General features: G+C 42.0%; 1 protein-coding gene across 1 annotated transcript in view; it reads left to right on the forward strand.

The window, feature by feature from the left end:
* The window catches only part of LOC124716794, a 230,440-nt gene extending 209,619 nt beyond the window's left edge, over positions 1 to 20,821 (forward strand). The window contains exon 8 of the mRNA XM_047243343.1: positions 20,360 to 20,821. Within this exon, the coding sequence (XP_047099299.1) occupies positions 20,360 to 20,654 (295 nt within the window). The 3' untranslated portion in view covers positions 20,655 to 20,821. The remainder of the gene's footprint in view (positions 1 to 20,359) is intronic.
* Positions 20,822 to 22,547: the final 1,726 nt, after the last annotated feature.

A 22,547-nucleotide genomic window follows, 5' to 3' on the forward strand; every position in this document is an offset into this window, starting at 1 on the left:
ACAGAAGCAAACCGAGCAGCTGCCATGTTGATTTAAGAGTTTGCAAAGCTGTTGGTGGTTTTCATATTTATACTTGTGTTTTACAAAAATCCCCCCCATGAACCATGAACCTTGCCATTGGTGGGGAGGCTTGCGTGCCTCAGCGATACAGATGGCCGTACCGTAGGTGCAACAACAACGGAGGGGTATCTGTTGAGAGGCCAGACAAACGTGTGGTTCCTGAAGATGGGCAGCAGCCTCTTCAGTAGTTGCAGGGGCAACAGTCTGGATGATTCACTGATCTGGCCTTGTAACACTAACCAAAACGGCCTTGCTGTGCTGGTACTGAGAATACTGAGAACGGCTGAAAGCAAGGGGAAACTACAGCCATAATTTTTCCCGAGGGCATGCAGCTTTATTGTATGGTTAAATGATGATGGCGTCCTCTTGGGTAAAATATTCCGGAGGTAAAATAGTCCCCCATTCGGATCTCCGGGCGGGGACTACTCAGGAGGACGTCGCTATCAGGAGAAAGAAAACTGGCGTTCTACGGATTAGACCGTGGAATGTCAGATCCTTTAATCGGACAGGTAGGTTAGAAAATTTAAAACGGGAAATGGATGGGTTAAAGTTAGATATTGTGGGAATTAGTGAAGTTCAGTGGCAGGAGGTGAATATGGATTGGGGTTAAGAAATGAAAGACGAAGCTGTCTAGTAGAATTTTGCATCATAGCTAACACTTGGTACAAGAATCACAAAAGAAGGTTGTATACATGGAAGAAACCTGGAGATACTAGTAGGTATCAGATGGATTATATAATGGTATGAGAGAGATTTAGAAACCAAGTTTTAAACTGTAAGACATTTCCAGGGGCAGATGTGGACTCTGATCACAATCTATTGGTTATGAACTGCAGACTAAAACTGAAGAAACTGCAAAAAGGTGGGAATTTAAGGAGATGGGACATGGATAAACTGACTAAACCAGAGGTTGTACAGAGTTTCAGGGAGAGCATAAGGGAACAATTGACACGAATGGCGGAAAGAAATACAGTAGAAGAAGAGTGGGTAGCTCTGAAGGATGAAGTAGTGAAGGCAGCAGAAGATCAAGTAGGTAAAAAGACGAGGGCTAGTAGAAATCCTTGGGTAACAGAAGAAATATTGAATTTAATTGATGAAAGGAGAAAATACAAAAATGCAGTACATGAAGCAGGCAAAAAGGAATACAAACCTCTAAAAAATGAGATCAACAGGACGCGCAAAATGGCTAAGCAGGGATGGCTAGAGGACAAATGTAAGGATGTAGAGGCATATATCACTAGGGGCAAGATAGATACTGCCTACAGGAAAATTAAAGAGACCTTTGGAGAAACGAGAGCCACTTGTATGAAAATCAAGAGCTCAGATGGAAACCCAGTTTTCAGCAAAGAAGGGAAAGCAGAAAAGTGGAAGGAGTCTATACAAGGGCGATGTACTTGAGGACAGTATTATAGAAATGGAAGAGGATGCAGATGAAGATGAAATGGGAGATACGATACTGCGTGAAGAGTTTAACAGAGCACTGAACGACCTGAGTCGAAACAAGGCCCTAGGAGTAGACAACATTCCAGTAGAACTACTGACGGCCTTCGGAGAGCCAGTCCTCACAAAACTCTACCATCTGGTGAGCAAGATGTACGAGACAAGCGAAATACCCTCAGACTTCAAGAAGAATATAATAATTTCAATCCCAAAGAAAGCAGGTGTTGACAGATGTGAAAATTACCGAACTATCAGTTTAATAAGTCACGGCTGCAAAATACTAACGCGAATTCTTTACTGACGAATGGAAAAACTGGTAGAAGCCGACCTCGGGGAAGATCAGTTTGGATTCCACAGAAATGTTGCAACACGTGAGGCAATACTGACCTTACGACTTACCTTAGAAGAAGATTAAGGAAAGGCAAACCTACGTTTCTAGCATTTGTAGACTTAGAGAAAGCTTTTGATAATGTTGACTGGAATACTCTCTTTCAAATTCTAAAGGTGGCAGGGGTAAAATACAGGGAGCGAAAGGCTAATTACAATTTGTATAGAAACCAGATGGCAGTTATAAGAGTCGAGGGGCACAAAAGGGAAGCAGTCATTGGGAAGGGAATGAGACACAGTTGTAGCCTCTCGCCGATGCTATTCAATCTGTGTATTGAGCAAGCAGTAAAGGAAACAAAAGAAAAGTTCAGAGTAGGCATTAAAATCCATGGAGAAGAAATAAAAACCTTGAGGTTCGCCGATGACATTGTAATTCTGTCAGAGACAGCAAAGGTCTTGGAAGAGCAGTTGAACGGAATGGACAGTGTCTTGAAAGGAGGGTATATGATGAACATCAACAAAAGCAAAACGAGGATAATGGAATGTAGTCGAATTAAGTCGGGTGATGCTGAGGGAATTACTACTTAAAGTAGTAAAGGAATTTTGCTATCTGGGGAGCAAAATAACTGATGAAGGTCGAAGTAGAGAGGATATAAAATGTAGACTGGCAATGGCAAGGAAAGCGTTTCTGAAGAAGAGAAATTTGTTTACAATCAGTATAGATTTAAGTGTCAGGAAGTCGTTTCTGAAAGTATTTGTATGGACTGTAGCAATGTATGGAAGTGAAACATGGACAATAAATACACTCCTGGAAATGGAAAAAAGAACACATTGACACCGGTGTGTCAACCCCACCATACTTGCTCCAGGCACTGCGAGAGGGCTGTACAAGCAATGATCACACGCACGGCACAGCGGACACACCAGGAACCGCGGTGTTGGCCGTCGAATGGCGCTAGCTGCACAGCATTTGTGCACCGCCGCCGTCAGTGTCAGCCAGTTTGGGACTAGATGAAGCGTCGTCTCACACGGTCTGCACGTCCAGCACGAACGCTGGTCCAACTGAGGCGCCAGGTGGAAATGGCATGGCAAGCCATTCCACAGGACTACATCCAGCATCTCTACGATCGTCTCCATGGGAGAATAGCAGCCTGCATTGCTGCGAAAGGTTGATATACACTGTACTAGTGCCGACATTGTGCATGCTCTGTTGCCTGTGTCTATGTGCCTGTGGTTCTGTCAGTGTGATCATGTGATGTATCTGACCCCAGGAATGTGTCAATAAAGTTTCCCCTTCCTGGGACAATGAATTCACGGTGTTCTTATTTCAATTTCCAGGAGTGTATTTTGGACAAGAAGAGAATAGAAGCTTTCGAAATGTGGTGCCACAGAAGAATGCAGAAGATTAGATGGGTAGATCACATAACTAATGAGGAGGTATTGAATAGAATTGGGGAGAAGAGGAGTTTGTGGCACAACTTGACTAGAAGAAGGGATTGGTTGGTAGGACATGTTCTGAGGCATCAGGGGATCACAAATTTAGCATTGGAGGGCAGTGTGGAGGGTAAAAATCGTAGAGGGAGACCAAGAGATGAATACACTAAGCAGATTCAGAAGGATGTAGGTTGCAGTAAGTACTGGGAGATGAAGAAGCTTGCACAGTATAGAGTAGCATGGAGAGGTGCATCAAACCAGTCTCAGGACTGAAGACCACAACAACAACAAATTTCAAAAAATATACTGTTTCAGTGATATGCCCATTGCAGATTTCTCTGTAATGTATCATTTTTAGTATGGTTTGTTGTTAGAGCCGGCGCAAGGCACGTGCCAAACGTGCGGTCGCATGGGGCGGTACTTTCCCGAGGTGCGGCAAATCTGCCCCCCCCCCCTTTTTTTTAGGACAAACTCAACATTCATGCCCAAGAGGGGATTCGAAACCAAACCACGGAGGGAGCCACCACGGGAACTGTGGCATGGAGCCTCGACTACTTGCCGGCCGCCCCTGTTGAACTAGGGGAGTTAAGGAGGACTAATTTCTTCCTCGCCACTGTGGCAGCACCGTCATGTTTACGCTGGAGGAACAGAGAGGGGGAAGCAGGCTGCTAGCCTCTTACACGCCGCGCGTTTACTCACAACTAATTTTGCAGAAGACGAAATCTAATTTGGAAATTCGAATGCAATGTTCGATACTGCAGTTTCATGTTGAGCCTGAAGCAATTTTGCTAAGCCCTTCAATGGCAGTTTCCGAGTGTTTTATTCTTCCCGCATTATGGAAAAAAATGGTCGAACATTACTACAGTCAACCATGTCCAACACCTACAATGGCTAGAAGTACTCCGAATGGATAAATACGCTGCGAGTAGTTGCAAGGCATAAAGACATTGATAGTAAGCCTGGCATAAGTTGGGTTTCGACGTATTTTTGAAAATTTTTGTTATCCGTTTCTGAGTCATAGTCGGACATTTTGGTTTTTGAGCCATTAAACACCTGTCTCCTCCTGCATGAACAACAATTAAACTCTGACCGGCACTTTTGTTTGACAATACTACTTGCGCGTTATCAATTTGCCAACATTTATTTACTGTATAATGCATGTGAATCCCTGTTTCTTCTTAGTAAAGTAATGGTCGCTTTGATTCTGATGAAAACCTGAGAAAGTATGGTCTTTTAGCAACAATGTCCTCTCGTCCGCACAAAACAAAACGTTAATTTTACACCTTTTACAACGAAAATCCATAGACAGAACATTGCTTCTAAGGGTTTCCTTACTAGCTTTGAAGCTAATTTCTGTTTGACAAAAGTTGTGCAGTTTTCGCAAAGTTCGTATTTCTTTCTATTGTTCGTAATGCCATAGAAATTGCTGCCTGATAATACATTTATCCATATCATCGGTCACATTCTTATTGCGAGCTTCTTACTTCTTCTTCTTGGACGCTAGTTTAATCGTAGCTTCACTGTACCTCGTCACGTGACCTAGTTCCTGCCACTGCCGCGTCACCACTTCGCCTTTCCAGGCAACAGATATTGTTGCATTCTCTGCAAAGAAAACTACAGAATTCGCTTCGATGGCTGGCCGAGGGAGTCAAGATTGGTCAGAAGCACTTTCATTGTGTTTCGTAAGAATAGAAGAATTGGTGCGTCTGCATTACTTGCAACTTGCGTGCCGGCCGAAGTGGCCGTGCGGTTAAAGGCGCTGCAGTCTGGAACCGCAAGACCGCTACGGTCGCAGGTTCGAATCCTGCCTCGGGCATGGATGTTTGTGATGTCCTTAGGTTAGTTAGGTTTAACTAGTTCTAAGTTCTAGGGGACTGATGACCTCAGCAGTTGAGTCCCATAGTGCTCAGAGCCATTTGAACCATTTTTTTGCAACTGGGATGTGATAGGTAAGTGTTTTCCATGCAACGTACAATTAGTATTGCGCATGCACGTTACTCGCAAGTTAGAATATTTCTCCTTCAAGATTGCTTACTTCAAAAATTGGCAAGTCGGCAAATAAGCATGCGTCGTCACAATAGCTAGAATGTAAATAAAGTGAAGAAAAGTGAAGTGATACGGCGATGACTAATTCATTACCCTTTATTCCATAATCAGACACGAAAGAAGTGACACATGGAGATTACGACAGATGTCGGATGTCAGTTCTTTGAAATGAAATACCGCAGTGCAGTGATTTACATTACTGGCCATTAAAATTGCTACACCAAGGAAAAATGCAGATGATAAACGGGTATTCTTTGGACAAATATATTATACTAGAACTGACATGTGATTACATTTTCACGCAATTTGGGTGCATAGATCCTGAGAAATCAGTACCCAGAACAACCACCTCTGACCATAGTAACGGCCTTGATACGCCTGGGCATTGAGTCAAACTGAGCTTGGATGGTGTGTACAGGTACACCATGTACCTGGCCATGCAGCTTCAACACGATACCACAGTTCATCAAGAGTAGTGACTGGCGTGTTGTGACGAGCCAGTTACTCGGCCACCATTGACCAGACGTTTTCAATTGGTGAGAGATCTGGAGAATGTGCTGGCCAGGGCAGCAGTCAAACATTTTCTGTATCCAGAAAGGCCCGTACAGGACCTGCAACATGTGGTCGTGCATTATCCTGCTGAAATGTAGGGTTTCGCAGGGATCGAATGAAGGATAGACCCACGGGTCGTAACACATCTGAAACGTAACGTCCACAGTTCAAAGTGCCGTCAATACGAACAAGAGGTGACCGAGACGTGTAACCAATGGCACCCCATACCATCACACCGGGTGATACGCCAGTATGGCGATGACGAATACACGCTTCCAATGTGCGTTCACCGCGATGTCGCCAAACACGGATGCGACCACCATGATGCTGTAAACAGAGCCTGGATTCATCCGGAAAAATGACGTTTCACCATTCGTCCACACAGGTTCGTCGTTGAATACACCACTGCAGGCGCTACTGTCTGTGATGCAGCGTCAAGGGTAACCACAGGCATGGTCTCCGAGCTGATAGTCCATGCTGCTGCAAATGTCGTCGAACTGTTCGTGCAGATGGTTGTTGTCTTGCAAACGTCCCCATCTGTTGACTCAGGGATCAAGACGTGGCTGCACGATCCGTTACAGCCATGCAGATAAGATACCTGTCATCTCGACTGCTAGTGATATGAGGCCGTTGGGATCCAGCACGGCGTTCCGTATTACCCTCCTGAACTCATTGATTCCATATTCTGCTAACAGTCATTGGATCTCGACCAACGCGAGCAGCAATGTCGCGATACTATAAACCGCAATCGCGATAGGCTACAATCCGATCTTTATCAAAGTCGGAAACGTGATGGTACGCGTTTCTCCTCCTTACACGAGGCATCACAACAACGTTTCACCAGGCAACTCCGGTTAACTGCTGTTTATGTATGAGAAATCGGTCGGAAACTTCCCTCATGTCAGCACGTTGTAGGTGTCGCCACCGGCGCCAACCTTGTGTGAGTGCTCTGAAAAGCTAATCATTTGCATATCACAGCATCTTCTTTCTGTCGGTTAAATTTCGCGTCTGTAGCACGTCATCCTCGTGGTGTAGCAATTTTAATGGCCAGTAGTGTAACATATTTCGACTAGCAATAGTACCAGTCGATGCCCGAGCGTGTATTTATTGCATTATTATGTTACTCCATCTCCTTATTCTTCCTCTCTCCATTGTCTTCTGCCCCACTCTTTGACCTTTTCACCTGCGTTTGTAGTGAAATTCGGCCTGAAATTCAATTTCACGCGGTTCAATTCTTATGACTTCATCTCCTGAACAGTGTATCCTACAGTAATATAATTTTCCGTTTACGTGCAGTGGGATATCAGGAAATTGTCTGCGAAGTGTGTTGCAAATGGAGTTAGTACACTGACATCAACAGTTAGTTTCACGTAATCGTTCTTTACAGGCTGGCTCGAAACATGTCCGGCGGTAGAAAAAGACTGTTTGGCAGTGAATATAGGAAAAAAACGCGCGCTGAAGGAAGATGACGATAAGGAGCAAAAGGATGCACTAAAATGATATTTGAAGCCAAAGAGAGAACGACCTAGCAGAAGGGAGGTGGGAAAATAGATCCTGAAAGTATAGAAACTAGTCGAGCTACTGCAGCTACAGCTTTATCTTCGGGACATGACCAGAAAGTTGACAAACACAGTACTGCGACCACCGCACACAGCAGCAATGCTGACGGTTGGCCATCCACAACATGTTCAACAGACCTCGTCTGGACTCAAGACCTGCTTTGTGACGAAAGTTCCGAGACTGAATCATCAGGCAGAACTGAAATTAGGCGACCCGATTCGGGAAATACCAGAGGAACATCAGCCGAGGTACTCACCACCGGACAAGCTATTGAAGGCGAGCCTAAACTGGAAGACACAATTGACTCAAATCCCGGAAGATGGCCAGAAATTATTACCAACTGCATTCGAACGACTTTGGTCATGCGAGGTCCTCCCAAGCGCATTGAGGAATCTGGAGAATGTCCTAAAAACGCGGACAAACGGCGTTTCAGCCCTGTGCACTACAGCTATTCTTTGAAGGACTTAGAAGAAGCAGACAGACATTGGTTGGTATACTCAAAGAGCAAGGATGCTGTGTTCTGCTTTTGTTGCAAACTTTTTACGTCATCTACAGTAAAAATTGCAAAGAAAGGTACAAGCGACTGGCGGCACGTTGCTTCGTATCTCGAAAGTCACGGGAAGTCTACCGAGCATTTGAATTCACATAAAAAGTGGATCATGTTTTCCGAGGGACTGAAAAAGTCCCGAACTTTCGAAGCCCATCATCAAACGCTTCTGAATACTGAAAGCAAACACCGGAAAAATGTTCTTGAGCGCTTAATAGCAATAATTCATTTCCTGGCTCGGCAATGTCTCCCATTGAGAGGAAGTACAGATACACTCTTTCAGCCTGACAACGGAAACTTCTTGAAACTCGTTGAATTATTCGGAACGTTCAACACTGTGATGATGGAGCACCTGCACAGAACAAAGTAAGGTGAGAAGAAGGGTCATCATTATCTTGGAAAAGAAACACAGAATGAAATAATTCATCTTATTGAATCATCTATAACCAACAATGTTCTATTAATGATGAAATGTGCAACGTATTACAGTATAATTCTGGACTGCACACCAGATATTTCAAAAGTTGAGCAGATGACAGTTGTGGTACGTTTCGTCCAGGAGACAAGACTTGACAGGGTATACGATGTCTGAATTCGGGAGCATTTCCTGGGATTTCTTACAGTGCCCGATTCTTCAAGCTCCACTTTGATGCAAGTCGTACTCAAGTTCTTGGAAGATAAAAAAATCCTATTCTGTAGTATGAGAGGGCAAGGATATGGCAATATAGCAAACATGAAAGGAAAGAAGTTTGGTCTCCAGAAAGGAATTTCAGATATGAACAAGAGAGCATTTTATGTACCATGTAGCAGTCACTCATTGAATCTTGTTTAAACAATGCCGCTATGTAGATTAAACATGTAGATTAAAACTGAAGAAACTGCACAAAGGTGGGAATTTAAGGAGATGGGACCTGGATAAACTGAAAGAACCAGAGGTTGTACAGAGTTTCAGGGAGAGCATAAGGGAACAATTGAAAGGAATGGGGGAAAGAAATACAGTAGAAGAAGAATGGGTAGCTCTGAGGGATGAAGTAGTGAAGGCAGCAGACGATCAAGTAGGTAAAAAGAAGAGGGTTAGTAGAAATCCTTGGGTAACAGAAGAAATGTTGAATTTAATTGATGAAAGGAGAAAATATAAAAATGCAGTAAATGAAGCAGGCAAAAAGGAATACAAACGTCTCAAAAATGATATCGACAGGAAGTGCAAAATGGCTAAGCAGGGATGGCTAGAGGACAAATGTAAGGACGTAGAGGCTTATCTCACTAGGGGTAAGATAGATACTGCCTACAGGAAAATTAAAGAGACCTTTGGAGATAAGAGAACCACATGTATGAGCATCAAGAGCTCAGATGGAAACCCAGTTCTAAGCAAAGAAGGGAAAGCAGAAAGGTGGAAGGAGTATATAGAGGGTCTATACAAGGGCGATGCACTTGAGGACAATATTATGGAAATGGAAGAGGATGTAGATGAAGATGAAATGGGAGATACGATACTGCGTGAAGAGTTTGACAGAGCACTGAAGGACCTGAGTCGAAACAAGGCCCCCGGAGTAGACAACATTCCATTGGAACTACTGACGGCCTTGGGAGAGCCAGTCTTGACAAAACTCTACCATCTGGTGAGCAAGATGTATGAAACAGGCGAAATACCCTCAGACTTCAAGAAGAATATAATAATTCCAATCCCAAAGAAAGCAGGTGTTGACAGATGTGAAAATTACCGAACAATCAGTTTAATAAGTCACAGCTGCAAAGTACTAACACGAATTCTTTACAAACGAATGGAAAAACTAGTAGAAGCTGACCTCAGGGAAGATCAGTTTGGATTCCGTAGAAATACTGGAACACGTGAGGCAATACTGACCTTACGACTTATCTTAGAAGAAAGATTAAGAAAAGGCAAACCTACGTTTCTAGCATTTGTAGACTTAGAGAAAGCTTTTGACAATGTTGACTGGAATACTCTCTTTCAAATTCTAAAGGTGGCAGGGGTAAAATACAGGGAGAGCAAGACTATTTACAACTTGTACAGAAACCAGATGGCAGTTATAAGAGTTGAGGGACATGAAAGGGAAGCAGTGGTTGGGAAGGGAGTAAGACAGGGTTGTAGCCTCTCCCCGATGTTATTCAATCTCTATATTGAGCAAGCAGTAAAGGAAACAAAAGAAAAATTCGGAGTAGGTATTAAAATCCATGGAGAAGAAATAAAAACTTTGAGGTTCGCCGATGACATTGTAATTCTGTCAGAGACAGCAAAGGACTTGGAAGAGCAGTTGAACGGAATGGATGGTGTCTTGAAGGGAGGATATAAGATGAACATCAACAAAAGCAAAACGAGGATAATGGAATGTAGTCGAGTTAAGTCGGGTGATGCTGAGGGTATTAGATTAGGAAATGAGACACTTAAAGTAGTAAAGGAGTTTTGCTATTTGGGGAGCAAAATAACTGATGGACGAAGTAGAGAGGATATAAAATGTAGACTGGCAATGGCAAGGAAAGCGTTTCTGAAGAAGAGAAATTTGTTAACATCGAGTATAGATTTAAGTGTCAGGAAGTTATTTCTGAAAGTATTTGTATGGAGTGTAGCCATGTATGGAAGTGAAACATGGACAATAAATAGTTTGGACAAGAAGAGAATAGAAGCTTTTGAAATGTGGTGCTACAGAAGAATGCTGAAGATTAGATGGGTATATCACATAACTAATGAGGAAGTATTGAATAGGATTGGGGAGAAGAGAAGTTTGTGGCACAACTTGACCAGAAGAAGGGATCGGTTGGTAGGACATGTTCTGAGGCATCAAGGGATCACCAATTTAGTATTGGAGGACAGCGTGGAGGGTAAAAATCATAGGGGGAGACCAAGAGATGAATACACTAAGCAGATTCAGAAGGATGTAGGTTGCAGTAGGTACTGGGAGATGAAGAAGCTTGCACAGGATAGAGTAGCATGGAGAGCTGCATCAAACCAGTCTCAGGACTGAAGACCACAACAACAACAACAACAACAACAACATGTTTTCGACAGTGAAAAGCTTGTAGGACTTCTTTTCGTCCTCCGTTCGACGTTGTGATGTCTTGAAGAAGTGTGTGCCTAACCTGTCGCTGAAACCACTGAGCGATACTAGGAAAAGTCGCATTGATGCACTTACTCCCTTGAGGTTTCAAATTGGAGGCGTTTATGATGCACTGGTTCAGATATCAGAAGAATTCGATGGCATAACCGCTCATGAAGCAACGTCACTTGTGAATCAAATAAAAACTTACACCTTTCTCACTTCTCTGGTAACTGGTACGACATTCTGCTTCACATCAGTGTAGTCAGTAAGACCCTCCAGACCATTGACATAAATGTTTCTGAGGCAGTGGAAATGCTTGAAAAAACGAAAGCATATTTTGAGACATGCAGAACAGAAGAAAAGTTTGTGTCTTTCCTGACGGATTCCAAAGAATTGGCTACAGAATTAGAGCTAGAAGATCTAACGTTACCACAGATATGTGTTTCCCAGCAACAAAGTAAGAAGCCAATACACTTTACTTATGAATGAAGGGATGAGACAATAGATGACCCAACAAAACGTTGCAACATTGAATCCTACTATTATCTTTTAGATATAGTAACCACATCTTTGGATGAGAGATTCAATTAAGTGAAATCTCATTGTGATATTTTGATTTTCTCTACGACATCGGCGAGCTGAAGAATGCACCTCCTGACAGCCTGGACACAAAGTGTAGAAACCTCGCAGCGATTTTGCAAGATCTTGAGTCAAGCAACATTGATGCACTGGAATTGAGGGAAGAACTGAAAGTGCTTTCAACATTGTTGAAACCTGGAATAGGTCCAAAAGAGACTCTGAAGTTTATAGGAAGACATAATTTTTGCCCTAATGTTAACATTGCTCTTAGAATTCTCCTAACACTCCCAGTGACTGTTGCGAGTGGAGAGAGGAGTTTCTCAAAACTGAAATTGATAAAGATCAACGATGAGCCAAACTCGTTTGAATTATCTTGCAACAATATCGATTGAGCACGAGCTTGCAGAGGACTTAAATTACACACATTGTGTGAAAGAGTTTGCACAAGCAAAAGCTAGGAAGATTCAATTTGTCTAGTATTTTTTTTTTTTAATTTTTATATTATGATCAGTGTCTTGGTTAGTTACTGTGTTGTTTCTTATTTTGTTCAACATTAAATAGTTATTGTAAATATTATTGTTCAAACAAAATTATCATTAAATTGTAAATATATTTTGTTTTCCGATGAATACAGTAATTGTTCACAACCATTGGAAAATGTTTATTTACGTCAACTGTAAGTTCATGCCGCACAGGATTAGCTGAGCTGTCTTTAGGCGCTGCAGTCATGGACTGAGCGGCTGGTCCCAGCGGAGGTTCAAGTCCTCCCTTGCGCATGGGTGTGTGTGTTTCTCCTTAGGATAATATAGGTTAAGTAGTGTGTAAGCTTAGGGACTGATGACCCTAGCAGTTAATTCCCATAAGATTTCACACACATTTGAACATTTTTGTAAATTCACAAGGCTTATTAAAATTAGCTACATTTCTTCAATCAGGTTTGATTCCACTTTTAAACTGGTGCCCAGTGACTGTTTTGTACAAATCTGTAGAGAATGTCACCAATCAGTCGCAATTTTTGTTTTTATTTTCCAGATCTATATAGATTTCGGGCACAGTGTGGCTATTCTCAGTGCTTTGAGTTATGTTTACATCTATACCATCATGCTGAACGTAACTGTCAACATGACAGTTTAGATGTAAGCACATATTAAAAGCTTTGCGACTGGCCACTCAGTGGCCGAAACCTAGGTAGATCTGAAAAGTAAAAACAAAACCTATGATTTATTGCTGCTGAAATTTCCTACAGATTTGTTTAAATAAAATTCCACAAATGTTTTGTTGAAAAAAAAAAGGGGGGGAGGGGGGCAGGAGGTGGCAATTTAGCAGCTCGCACGGGGCACCGCTCAGGCTTGCACCTGCCCTGTTTGTTGTGCTAAAGTGTCAGGAAATGTGACATCAGTGCATAGAAACAGTACCAAATTAATCTACAAGAATTTTTTTCATATGAAATCTCTCGTCATGCCTTTAAATGAGAAATGTCCTGATCACTATTCTTCTCACCCCTCTCATAGTGGTACTCTGCCGCCCACAAAATCTTCACAGTATCCTCACCCATCCCTGCATAGCCTCTGCTCCAAATCCCTTGCCTCATGGCTCATATCCCTGTAATAGACCTAGGTGCAAGAACTGTCCCATATATCCTCCTGCCACCACCTACTCTAGTCTGGTCAGAAGCATCACCTATCCCATCAAAAGCGGGGCTACGTGTGAAACCAATCATATAATCTGGAAGCTGAGCTGCAACCACTGTGCTACATTCTACACAGGCATGACAATCGACAACCTGTCTACCTGCATGAATGGCCACTGACAAACTGCATCCAATAAACAGCTGGACCACCCAGTTTCTGAGCATGCTGCCCAATACAATGTGCTTCACTTTGATGACTACTTCACAGCCTGCGCCATGTGGATCCTTTCCACTGACACAAACTTTTCTGAATTGTGCAGCTGGGAATTGTCTCTACAATATATTCTACATTCCTGAAACCCCCTGGTGTCAACCTCTGCTAGGCCCTGTCCTTCAGACACCTATCCCCTTGCCTTTCCCCTTTCCAGCACTACATAGCCTTCTATTCCACCAATGCACCCACTAGCTTCTCTCTTTTTTCCCCTCCTCTACCTCTCTCCTCTCCCACTCCTCTCACCACCCCCCTCCCCCTCCTGCTCAACCTCCCACCTGCACCTAGTAGCCCTGCCCTGTCCCCACCATGTTCCTTCAAGCTCTCAAAAGGAGCACTACACCTTCTCCGACCCATACCTTGCTATCTACCCTTCTCACCACCCAAAACTATTTCTTCCACAGATTGCTTCTTCCATCAGGCGCTGTTGCTGTGCACAGTCCTGCTTCAGGGTGTGATGTATAAATTTTATATATATAAATTTATGGTGCCTACAGTGCCACGTGTGCCACACAATTTTTTTATTTTTAAAGAGGATCACTTAAGACTATTTCCATGGGTTCGCCCCTCAAATTTCTTCCTCATATCACAAAATTGTCGTCTGATGTAGTGCAAACTGCAAAAATAAATTCCTTTTAAAGCACAGTTTCGTATATAATTTATATTCAGAACCTTACACCCGTGTCACAGAACAAATCCTACATCGAGAATACTTTACACAAGTTTAAGGGAAGAAATGCTTCTGATAATTATTACAGTATTTAAAGAACATCAAAATATGAACAGGCTGAAATGAACACAGTACATGAGACTATGTTAATCAATTCAACTGTAAAAAGTTAAGGAGCATATTATTAGCAAAATGAGAAATATGCAAAACTGAAATGCCAAAATGAGCACTTCTCAGTTGGGAGTAAATCAAAACAATCAGAATGGCTGAAAGAGAGCACTATAACATGACCCATAAACGAATAAGAGCTAAGTAACTAAGCAAATGAGAATATAGGCAAAAATGAGAGGCCATCAAAATGAGAGCTGGCCGAACTCCATCGACACTTACATACGGTTGCGCTCGTGGCAGCACCTCGCAGCCCGTACGCAACATGCGTGCCTGCAACCGCAATGCACTCTTAGTACTCACGGCAGCGTCTAGCAGCCCGTACGCAAGTTGTGCGATTGCTGTCACAGGTCGACCCTTAATCTATGATGCTAAAAGGGCCCAGAGGCTTTGGTCATGTGCATGTGATTTGTGCTTGTGTGGATGTGTGTGTGTTTACCACTTTGAAAGAAGGCCCTTTGGCCAAAAGCTTGAATGTTAGCAATCTTTTGCTGTGCCTGTCTGCAGTTCAACATTTCCCCTGTATGGTCAGTAGCAATCTGTCATTTTCATAATATTGTCGCAAATAGTCATCCAAATGTTAGGCCCCCCAGAAAACAGCTTAGCCAGAAATGGTAACACTTTCAAATCATTGGCCACCAAATGAAGTTATTACTTCCCCACAGTGGCTGCAAACACTGCACTGAGTAATAAACAACTAAATACAGTTGCATTGCATTTACTTATGTAGACACTACAAACACCACCGGCAGACATTAGTTTCAAAAAATACAACTACTGAATGAAGAAAATTCCTCAGGGTCTAGATACGAGGAGGGTGATCCCAAAAGTAAGGCCTCCAATTTTTTAAAAAAATATAAATAATAGTTTCTTTAATATAAATTGTACATAGTTTTGAAGCTTGAGCATTCTTCTATTTTTCTGCATAATCACCATTTCGATTGATGCATTTTTGTAAATGCTGTAGCAGTTTTTGTATGCCAGTGTCATACCAGCACATCACCATGCTTCTGAAGAAGCATTTTACCTCATCTTTCACCTTGTCATCATCACTGAAGTGCCTTCCAGCCAAGTGTTCTTTCAACTTCTGAAACAAGTGTTAGTCAGTGGGCGCTAAGTCCTGACTGTAGGGTGGATGGGTACTGATGTCCCATCCAGACTGTTTGCAGAAGTTCCACGGTTTGATGGGCATGTGGGGGCAAGCATTTTCTTAGAAAAGGCTTAGACCCCTACTCAACATTGCTCTTCTTTAGTTCTGAATCACCTGTCTGAGTATTCTTAATGTCTGATAATACCTACTGGCATTTGTTGTTGCCCCAGGAACCATGAAGTTGACCGACAATTTCCCCTTTCAATCCCAAAACACAGTTGCCATGACTTTACTGGCAGCCTGTGTTCTTTTGAATTTTCATGGCTCGGATGAAACGAAATGCTGCCACTCACAAATGGTTCAAATGGCTCTGAGCACTATGCGACTTAACTTCAGAGGTTATCAGTCGCCTAGAACTTAGAACTAAGTAAACCTAACTAACCTAAGGACATCACACACATCCATGCCCGAGGCAGGATTTGAACCTGCAACCGTAGCGGTCGCTTGGCTCCAGACTGTAGCGCCTAGAACCGCACGGCCACTCCGGCCAGCCTGCCACTCACATGATTGTTGTTTGGTCTCAGATGTGAAGTGGATAGCCCAGATTTCATCAAGCATGACAATTGAATCCAAAAGGTTGTCCTTTTCATCTGCATAGTGTCAAAGAAATTGGTAGAAAGTTCCAACATGTTGGTGTTTGAGGCCTTCTATCCAAATTCTTGGGACCCATCTTACACACAACTTCTGAAATTTACTCCAGTTAATGTTTGGTGAATGGTGCTTGGTGAAACCTTAGGAACAACATTGCAGAGCTCGTTGAGAGTGATTGGCTGATCTTGAAGCATGATTTGTTCAACGTCTGTGACTGCCTCTTTGGGAATTGGTGGTCTCATTTCTTTCCTCATGAATTTCAGTTCAACCATGTGAAAACTACCAACATCACTTGCAGACCTTTTTGACATCCATGCATGACTCTCCATATACTTCCATCAACTGTCAACAAATGTCAATCAGGTTAACATTTTTGCACTCAAAAACCAAATAACTGTGCCACATTCACACCAGGTGGCTAACAGGAGCTCCATTACAACTGGCTGCCAAGCCAGGACTGGAAGCTCAAGTGGATGTGTGGTGGGTTCTGTACAGATTGGAGGGAGCAAGGAAAAAAACAGCGTGGCCAATAGCCACCAAACAGTCTCCCTGTGGCCCCAGCACTTACTTTTGGGATTACCCTCATACTTAACAAGTTAAACCACTATCAACTCATAGCTAAACTAATGGAGAAGCTCAGTTCACTGTGTTATGCCCTTAGAAGCATCTGTCACAATGTCCACCTGAAGACCAGAGTGTTGGCTTATTCTGCATATTGTCATACCTTCTTGTCTTACAGACTTAAGTATTGGGGCAGTGCAACTAAAGTAAATAAAGTGTTTGCTCAGCAAAAGTGAGCAGTAAGAATAATGAGTGAAATAGATAATTGTATATCTTGCAGATGCCCTTTTTAAGGATCTTGGCAGTATCACACTTGCTTCCCAATAAGTTTAAACCTTAATTCTTTTTGTTGCTGATAATAATTGTCATTCTTGTGAACTTTGTTAGCACAAGAACAACACAAATGGAGTTCCATAAGCAGGGAATTTCAGGGCGAGCTGGAATTCCGTAACCACTCATCAGCGACGCAAAGGCCCATAGTAGGAAAATGTGGTGTCGAAGCAGTAAAACTTGGGCAGTGGAGCAATGGAAGAAAATCATTAGGTCGGTGAATCTTCTTTCACACTGTTTCGACTTCTGGCCGAGTTTACAACACAAGAGTGAAAACGATGGGGCACTTTTCAACTGAACTGTGATGCAGTCACAATACAAGACATAAAAATTGTTTCCATGTAGACTTTGCCTCCATGCCCAGGGTTCAGAATTGAGTTATACAGGGTGTTACAAAAAGGTATGGCCAAACTTTCAGGAAACATTCCTCACACACAAATAAAGAAAAGATGTTATGCGGACATGTGTCCGGAAACGCTTAATTTTCATATTAGAGCTCATTTTAGTTTCGTGATCAAATTGTAAATTTTCACAATCAACATGTGTGGGCTGACGAGAATCCGCACGCAATTGTGCAATCACGTCATCAACACAGATTTTCTGTGAACGTTTGGGCAGGCATTGTTGGTGATGTCTTGATTGGGCCCCATGTTCTTCCACCTACACTCAATGGAGCACGTTATCATGATTTCATATGGGATACTCTACCTGTGCTGCTAGAACATGTGCCTTTACAAGTACGACACAACATGTGGCTCATGCATGATGGAGCTCCTGCGCATTTCAGTCAAAGTGTTCGTACGCTTCTCAACAACAGATTCGGTGACCGATGGATTGGTAGAGGTGGACCAATTCCGTGGCCTCCACACTCTCCTGACCTCAACCCTCTTGACTTTCATTTATGGGGGCATTTGAAAGCTCTCGTCTACGCAACCCCGGTACCAAATGTAGAGACTCTTCGTGCTCGTATTGTGGATGGCTGTGATACAATACGCCATTCTCCCGGGCTGCATCAGTGCATCAGGGATTCCATGCGATGGAGGGTGGATGCATGTATCCTTGCTAATGGAGGACATTTTGAACATTTCCTGTAACAAAGTGTTTGAAGTCATGCTGGCACGTTCTGTTGCTGTGTGTTTCCATTCCATGATTAATGTGATTTGAAGAGAAGTAATAAAATGAGCTCTAACATGGAAAGTAAGCGTTTCTGGACATGTCCACATAACATATTTTCTTTCTTTGTGTGTGAGGAATGATTACTGAAAGTTTGGCCGTACCTTTTTGTAACACCCTGTATACTCTGGTGATAAGATATTCAACAAGCTCCCATCTAACATAAATTAATAAACTGGGAGACCCTGCTAACTAAAACTAAAATTTTTAAAAATTCCCATAACCAGTCCTCCTACAAATTATCTGAATGCCAGGCTCAATGATTGAAACTTCTTTCTTTCTACTCTATAAGTCATAGTGTTCATTCTGAATCTTTGTGACATGTTATACTGTATTGTAAACTGAATTCTATTGTTACAGATGTAGGTTATTATTTTCTTTTAAAATATGATTGTGATCAAGTAAATATTAAGCTACCAATCAATGATAAGCAACAGCTATTCAATGCAGCTGACGAACCAACTGTAGTGACTTCCCTTTTAATTTCCAGGTTCCATTAACTATCGTAAGTACAAGTAGCAATATGAGTTATTGTCATGTAAGGAAGGTGTGTATCCAATTCCTTGTGGAAATTGTGGTACATCATATGTAGGTCAGATAACATGCACCATTCATGAGAGGTGTGTGGAACACCAAAGATACACACAGATACTACAGCCAAATAAGATAGCTGTGGCAGAACATTGTACAGATAGGGACCATTTGATGAACTATAATGACATGAATATTTTAATATCCCTCTTCCTTTTGGGATTTTGTGTTCAAGGAAGGCATAGATATTACATTGACCAATAACTTAATAAATAGAGGTACAGTAGAGCGTCAATTATCCGAAGTAATTGGGGGACATGGGTGTTTGGAAAACTGGTTTGTTCGGATAATCGAACTGTACATGTTTATTTGCCAAAAAGAAGTACTGTACAGTAAATTTATTCATAAAAACAGGCATCTCTTTTAGTATTACAAAGTAACATACAAAGGCAACTTCAGTAGGAATATATAGTATGTGGCACAGTTTATTAAACAAAAATATATACATATTACATATGCATTTTGCATGAACAATACACACAGTACACAAAATTAACGTTTAAAAAAGTCCTTTATTTTGGTCTGTCTAAGCAAGCCTACACACTTACGAGCAGCTAAGCCACGTACTTTTTTCATTACAGATATCTGAAAGTGGTCACTTTCATCTTGGGCTTCAAACCATCGCAAGGCAGTATCTAAACAAGTGAACACCTCAGAAGCTGTTGGTATACTTTCATCTTCACTTTCTGGAGCACTGATTGATGAGATGCTGGTGGCGTCATCTTTATCAGTGACGGCGTTTACAATCTCACTGTCCTGCATGATTTGGTGTTCTGGATCTGCATCATCAATATTCATCCATTCATGAACGTCGTCTTCATCACATTCATTGCAATCTATTGCTTGGTTTGGGAGTGAGGGGGATGATGGGCGGTAGGATGGGAGAGTAACAGGTGCGAGCGAGTACATAGTTCGGTTAAGCGGTCGTTCGGTTGACCGACGTTCGGATAATCGACGCTCTACTGTAATGGTTTTAATTCGGATAAGGCATGGTGTCCAGCTCTTGGTTTAATTAAATTGCAGAGAATCTGTCAAGGTATTACCACCACTGAATATGCATCAATATGAGGGTGTGTGTCAGAATGCTTTCACCACAGGTGGCACATGGGTACCTCTTTGCCATTAACCAGCATCTGTGACCCACATGTGCAGTACTGCCACAGTGGATGATATGAGGCCACACTTGGGACTTTGTCGTTAGTCTTATGACTCACTCTGAGGATGGCTGAATGGTATGCAGCCAAAATATCAGTGGAACAAGTAGTATCTGTGTGGCTGTTGCACTCCCAAAATTTAATGGATTAGAAACAGCAATAGTTTATTGTTAAAACTTTATACATAGTACTGTTCTGTGATGTCCTTGTCTTATGTTAACATATTCCTCAACTCCTTCCTGATCTCAGAAGGTTCTCCTTCTCAATAGGATTACTGTTACAATATCACAATATCTGTAAAAAATATGAAATGAAATAAATAAATGAATAAAATAGGAGTATCTCAATGGATTAAAAAGTTGACCATAGAGCATAATGAAAAATATTCAGCTCCTTGCGTACAGTTACTATTCCTGAAATATTTCTATATGTTAATACAAGTGACATCTGTGTGATACTTTCTCTTCAGGTTTTTGAATGGCATCATCTCTGACATGGTACCAGTGAGAGATGACTTCATGCGCAATTGTAGCTCACCGGCCAAAAGCAACTACTTCATGTTCATCGGCTACTACAGGAAGTGGATCATGGGTACCATAGTGAACAACACTCCTACTCAGGAAGAGGAAAGCAACGAGATACCCCACGGCCACCGCCGCCCACAAGCAGCCAGTGCGGTGCCCGCTCCCACCCCCACTCCACCTGTGGGTGGGCTCTCACTGTGCCTATGTTCGCTGCTCTACTCCACTGTTCTCAATAAATGAAATGTCCGTGTCCTGCAGCTGGTCTCATTTCCATTCCAAACTACCAATTAGAGTGACTCTTATGAGGAACTATTTTTAAAGATTTTCTATATTTTTCCTTGAACTGTCCTCCACTTTATTTCCATTACATGTAAAAGTAACCTGTGTGAAATGTGGGCTTGAAATGATTGCAGGTTCAATTGCTGCACTTCAAACTTAAGTTCCAGTCTGACAATAAAACATTAAAAATGGAGGCTGCAGTTGTTTTTCTCATATTGTCAGGCAATCTGCCATGCACTATCTACAAAATGATTTACACGCAATGCAGTATGTAACCTTAAAACGTTCATTACAACCTTATAACGTAATGTAACACAGTCTTGACACCACAAACTCCATTACAACATTGAGGGACATTTGGCTACAACTATGCTTGAAGAAGCTAGACACGAATCCCATGCCTACTACAGTGGTACAGGTTTATATGCCAACTAGCTCTGTGGATGATGAAGAAATCGATGAAATGTATGATTAGATAAAAGAAATTATTCAGATAGTGAAGGAAGACGAAAATTTAGTTGTCATGGGTGACTGGAATTCGAGAGTCGGAAAAGGAAGAGAAGGAAACATAGTAGGTGAATATGGACTGGGGGTAAGAAATGAAAGAGGAAGCCATCTGGTAGAATTTTAGACAGAGCATAACTTAATCATAGCTAACACTTGGTTCAAGAATCATAAAAGAAGGTTGTATACTTGGAAGAATCCTGGAGATACTAGAAGGTATCACATAGATTATATAATGGTAAGACAGTGATTTAGGAACCAGGTTTTAAATTGTAAGATATTTCCAGGGGCAGATGTGGTTATGAACTGTAGATTAAAACGATAGAAACTGCAAAAAGTTGGGAATTTAAGGAGATGGGACCTGGATAAACTGACTAAAACAGAGGTTGTACAGAGTTTCAGGGAGAGCATAAGGGAACAATTGACAAGAATGGGGAAAGAAATACAGTAGAAGAAGAATGGGTAGCTCTGAGGGATGATGTAGTGAAGGCAGCAGAGGATCAAGTAGGTAAAAAGACGAGGGCTAGTAGAAATTCTTGGGTAATAGAAGAAATATTGAATTTAATTGATGAAAGGAGAAAATATAAAAATGCAGTAAATGAAGCAGGTAAAAAGGAATACAAACATCTCAGAAGTGAGATCGACAGGAAGTGCAATATGGCTAAGTAGGGATGCCTAGAGGACAAATGTAAGGGAATATCAAGAGCTCAGATGGAAACCCAGTTCTAAGCAAAGAAGGGAAAGCAGAAAGGTGGAAGGAGTATATAGAGGGTCTATACAAGGGTGATGTACTTGAGGACAATATTATTGAAATGGAAGAGGATGTAGATGAAGATGGAATGGGAGATATGATACTGCGTGAAGAGTTTGACAGAGCACTGAAAGACCTGAGTTGAAACAAGGCCCCAGGAGTAGACAACATTCCATTAGAGCTACTGACGGCCTTGGGAGAGCCAGTCCTGACAAAACTCTACCATCTGGTGAGCAAGATGTATGAGACAGGCGAAATACCCTCAGACTTCAAGAAGAATATAATAATTCCTACCCCAAAGAAAGCAGGTGTTGACAGATGTGAAAATTACCGAACTATCAGTTTAATAAGTCACAGCTGCAAAATACTAATGCAAAAACTTTACAGATGAATGGAAAAATTGGTAGAAGTTGACCTCGAGGAAGATCAGTTTGGGTTCCGTAGAAATGTTGGAACATGTGAGGCAATACTGACAGGACTTATCGTAGCAGAAAGATTAAGGAAAGGCACTCTACGTTTCTAGCATTTTTTAGACTTAGAGAAAGCTTTTGACAATGTTGACTGTAATACTCTCTTTCAAATTCTAAAGGTGGCAGGGG

This window comes from Schistocerca piceifrons, chromosome 9 (assembly GCF_021461385.2).
Source record: "Schistocerca piceifrons isolate TAMUIC-IGC-003096 chromosome 9, iqSchPice1.1, whole genome shotgun sequence".
Lineage (NCBI taxonomy): Eukaryota > Metazoa > Arthropoda > Insecta > Orthoptera > Acrididae > Schistocerca > Schistocerca piceifrons.